Source organism: Bos indicus x Bos taurus, chromosome 7 (genome assembly GCF_003369695.1).
Source record: "Bos indicus x Bos taurus breed Angus x Brahman F1 hybrid chromosome 7, Bos_hybrid_MaternalHap_v2.0, whole genome shotgun sequence".
NCBI lineage: Eukaryota > Metazoa > Chordata > Mammalia > Artiodactyla > Bovidae > Bos > Bos indicus x Bos taurus.
Genome location: NC_040082.1, coordinates 68,645,780 through 68,649,732, shown reverse-complemented (window position 1 = coordinate 68,649,732; position 3,953 = coordinate 68,645,780). Strand labels below are relative to the sequence as shown.

Here is a 3,953-nt window from a genome sequence, read left to right as displayed (position 1 = left end):
ATGGAAATGTCTAAAATAATGCTTGCCAGTATATTTTTGAGATTAGTTGTTTGTCAGTTGCTTCATTTGCTATTATTTTCTCCCATTCTGAAGGCTGTCTTTTTACCTTGCTTATAGTTTCCTTTGTTGTGCAGAAGCTTTTAAGTTTAATTAGGTCCCATTTGTTTATTTTTGCTTTTATTTCCAATATTCTGGGAGGTGGGTCATAGAGGATCCTGCTGTGATGTATGTCGGAGGGTGTTTTGCCTATGTTCTACTCTAGGAGTTTTATAGTTTCTGGTCTTATGTTTAGATCTTTAATCTATTTTGAGTTTATTTTTGTGTATGGTGTTAGAAAGTGTTCTAGTTTTATTCTTTTACAAGTGGTTGACCAGTTTTCCCAGCACCACTTGTTAAAGAGATTGTCTTTAATCCATTGTATATTCTTGCCTCCTTTGTCAAAGATAAGGTGTCCATATGTGCGTGGATTTATCTCTGGGCTTTCTATTTTGTTCCATTGATCTATATTTCTGTCTTTGCGCCAGTACCATACTGTCTTGATGACTGTGGCTTTGTAGTAGAGCCTGAAGTCAGGTAGGTTGATTCCTCCAGTCCCATTCTTCTTTCTCAAGATTGCTTTGGCTATTCGAGGTTTTTTGTATTTCCATACAAATTGTGAAATTATTTGTTCTAGCTCTGTGAAAAATACCATTGGTAGCTTGATAGGGATTGCATTGAATCTATAAATTGCTTTAGGTAGTATACTCATTTTCACTATATTGATTCTTCCAATCCATGAACATGGTATATTTCTCCATCTATTAGCATCCTCTTTGATTTCTTTCACCAGTGTTTTATAGTTTTCTATATATAGGTCTTTAATTTCTTTAGATAGATATATTCCTAAGTATTTTATTCTTTTCGTTGCAATGGTGAATGGAATTGTTTCCTTTATTTCTATTAATTAATTTTCCTTAATTTCTATTTTCTCATTATTATTGTATAGGAATGCAAGGGATTTCTGTGTGTTGATTTTATATACTTTGCTCTTGGTGTTTGATGTCAGAAATAGCCACATTTTAGTTAACTGGTAACATTAACCTTCCGTCACATGTTCAGCACCAATGCCTGTATCCTGAGGCTCAATTGCTCTCACATAATAAGAACAGTCAGTGTCATGTGGAGCCCCAAAAGATTACAAGGGAACAGGACAAGAATTTTAAAAATTCTGCCCCAATCTGGAAAGGGGTTCAGTGTCCTCTCTTCACCACCCCAGTCTGTGAATGGACTGTGTCTTAATCATTTTTAATATTTTTAGTACCTAGCACATGCAATAAATGCTTGCTGAATGAACTAATGAGTATGGCTGAGCAAGAACAGGATGCATAAGATGAGCCCTGGGTAACCTAGGAAAGTTTAAACTAGATCATGGGCCCATCTAGCATTTTCACATGGAAGTTAGAATATGCATTAACGGAAGGAAGGAAGAAGCTATTTCCCAAGAAAGAGGAAATGCTTGGAAACATCCCTACCACCTATGCCACAGGACTTCTGAATCCAGCTAAAGAGAAACACTGTGAGACACAAAGGATTTGGATCTGAGGAAATGCAAATTAGCGATGTGGGAATTTTATCTTCTCTACACCACAGGATTTTACCTGCTGCATTTTTATTAAAGTAACCCAAAAAAGTGAAAAAAAAATAATAATAATGCTTGCCAAAAACAGTATTAGCACGGTAGTCTGAGATCACAAAAACGACTCCCACTGATGTTTTAGTTCCCCAGTAGAATCCCAAATAGTTCCTGTCTGTCTAGTACATGCTTCAAGGTTAGTAATAAAGTTTATGCACATTTCAATCTGGTGTTTTGGGACTGCTTTTGGGTCAAGTCTTCATGCAAGCCCTTGAAGAGATTTTCCATCTGCTGTAATTTTACAGCTTTCCTTGATGTATTCCCCATTGTTATTTTAAAATCAAGTGTTTTGGGGGCTTTTCTGTTCTATATAGGGTCCTATAAACACACCTTTGCAATCCTTCTCAATTGTTGACTGCCACTGCTGGGTGATGGTTTCTTCCTTTGCTATGATCATATATCTGTGTCTACTATCCATCTTGATACTGTATTTTTACCCTTTGCTCTGGCTATTGTTCCTTTAATTTTTATGTTAATTTCACAGGGACTTAGTCCACATGTGACTGTAGATTTGCTGTGTCCATGGGAGGAACTATACTGTCCAAAATCTCATTTTTATCTGTTTTATGTATATCCATCTCAATGCAAGTTTGTGCTTGAGCACAAGTAAATAAATAAATATTCTTGAGCCAATAAACATAAAATTGTTTTCTTGTGACCTCAGAGTCAAAAAGTAATAGTAAATTAAGAATATCATCCTTGAATGAATGATGGCATAGTGTGACATAAGCTTTCTGTGGCTGGTCTTCCAAGAAATTGAAAGTTTTCAATTTTTTGAATGATGGTGGGTCTACCTAGGTCCCAAAGGTTAAAAACTAATTTCTTAAGACAATCTATAATTGGAATCAACCTCAGGAAGTATTGGAAATAGTGGACTATAACACAAAGAGATTTGATTAATTTATCTTGATTTTTGTGTGGCCACATCAGGCTTTAAGCAACCCAACATTTACCTTATGTGTCCAACTTTACCTATTATATCCATCTCTCGTTTGTGTATCCCACAGAGTTATGGAGTGGAGCAATTTTTCCATGTATGCGGACTTTGTCCTCTTGGGCTTGTTCAGCAACACACGTTTCCCCTGGCTTCTCTTTGCCCTTATCGTCCTGGTATTTGTCATCTCAGTAGCCAGCAACACAATGATGATCATTCTCATCCACCTGGACTCCCGCCTCCACACTCCCATGTACTTCCTGCTCAGCCAGCTTTCCATCATGGATATCTTGTACATTTCCACCATTGTGCCCAAGATGCTGGTTGACCAAATGGTAGACCAAAGGGCCATTTCCTTTGCAGGATGCACTGCCCAGCACTTTCTCTATTTGACCTTGGCAGGAGCTGAGTTCTTCCTTCTAGGACTCATGTCCTATGACCGCTATGTTGCCATCTGCAATCCTCTGCGCTATCCTGTGCTTATGAACCGCAAAGTCTGCTTGTTGATTGTGATGGCAGCCTGGCTGGGAGGGTCCATAGATGGCTTCTTACTTACACCAGTCACCATGCAGTTCCCTTTCTGTGCTTCTCGGGAAATAAATCACTTCTTCTGTGAGGTACCTGCTCTTCTGAAGCTCTCCTGTATGGATACATCAGCTTATGAGACAGCCATGTATGTCTGCTGCATCATGATGCTCCTCATTCCTTTCTCTGTCATCTCAGCCTCTTATACAAGGATTCTCATTACTGTTTACAGAATGAATGAGGCAGAAGGGAGAAAAAAGGCAGTGGCCACTTGCTCCTCACACATGGTAGTTGTCAGTCTCTTTTATGGGGCTGCCATGTACACCTATGTGCTACCTCACTCTTACCATACTCCTGAGCAGGACAAGGCTGTGTCTGCCTTCTACACTATCCTTACTCCCTTGCTCAACCCACTTATTTACAGTCTCAGGAACAAAGACGTCACAGGGGCCCTACAGAAAGTTCTGGGAAGGTGCTCATCCTCAGGAAGGTAACCACCTTCCAGAGAAACTGCATTTGCTGCTAGAGGTTTGGAGAAGAGGATATAGGACTTGTCATCTTTGGATTTAAACATTGTCTGCCTGGAAATAGCAGGTCATCCACATGCCAGCAACTATGAGGCATCCTGGGATTTAGAAAGCCTACAGTAGCATTTTGAAGATTTTCATCATCTTTTGAAACATAAGAGGATTCTACAAAATGGTGTTGAATGGAACTGGAATAAAATAGGGGTTTCAGTAGATGGTTCCACCCATATGCTTTCTACAAGTTTTGCATCCCACTGAACAGATGTTTGTTTCCTGCCATGGTCAGTCATGGCAA

The 3,953-nt window shown here is 39.1% G+C and overlaps 1 protein-coding gene across 1 annotated transcript; it reads left to right on the top strand.

Moving 5' to 3' along the window:
- Window positions 1-2,683: 2,683 nt before the first annotated feature.
- Window positions 2,684-3,625, top strand: LOC113896282 (olfactory receptor 2T27). The gene has a single exon (XM_027548519.1). The coding sequence runs from the start codon at window positions 2,684-2,686 to the stop codon at window positions 3,623-3,625; it is 942 nt and encodes a 313-aa protein (XP_027404320.1).
- Window positions 3,626-3,953: the final 328 nt, after the last annotated feature.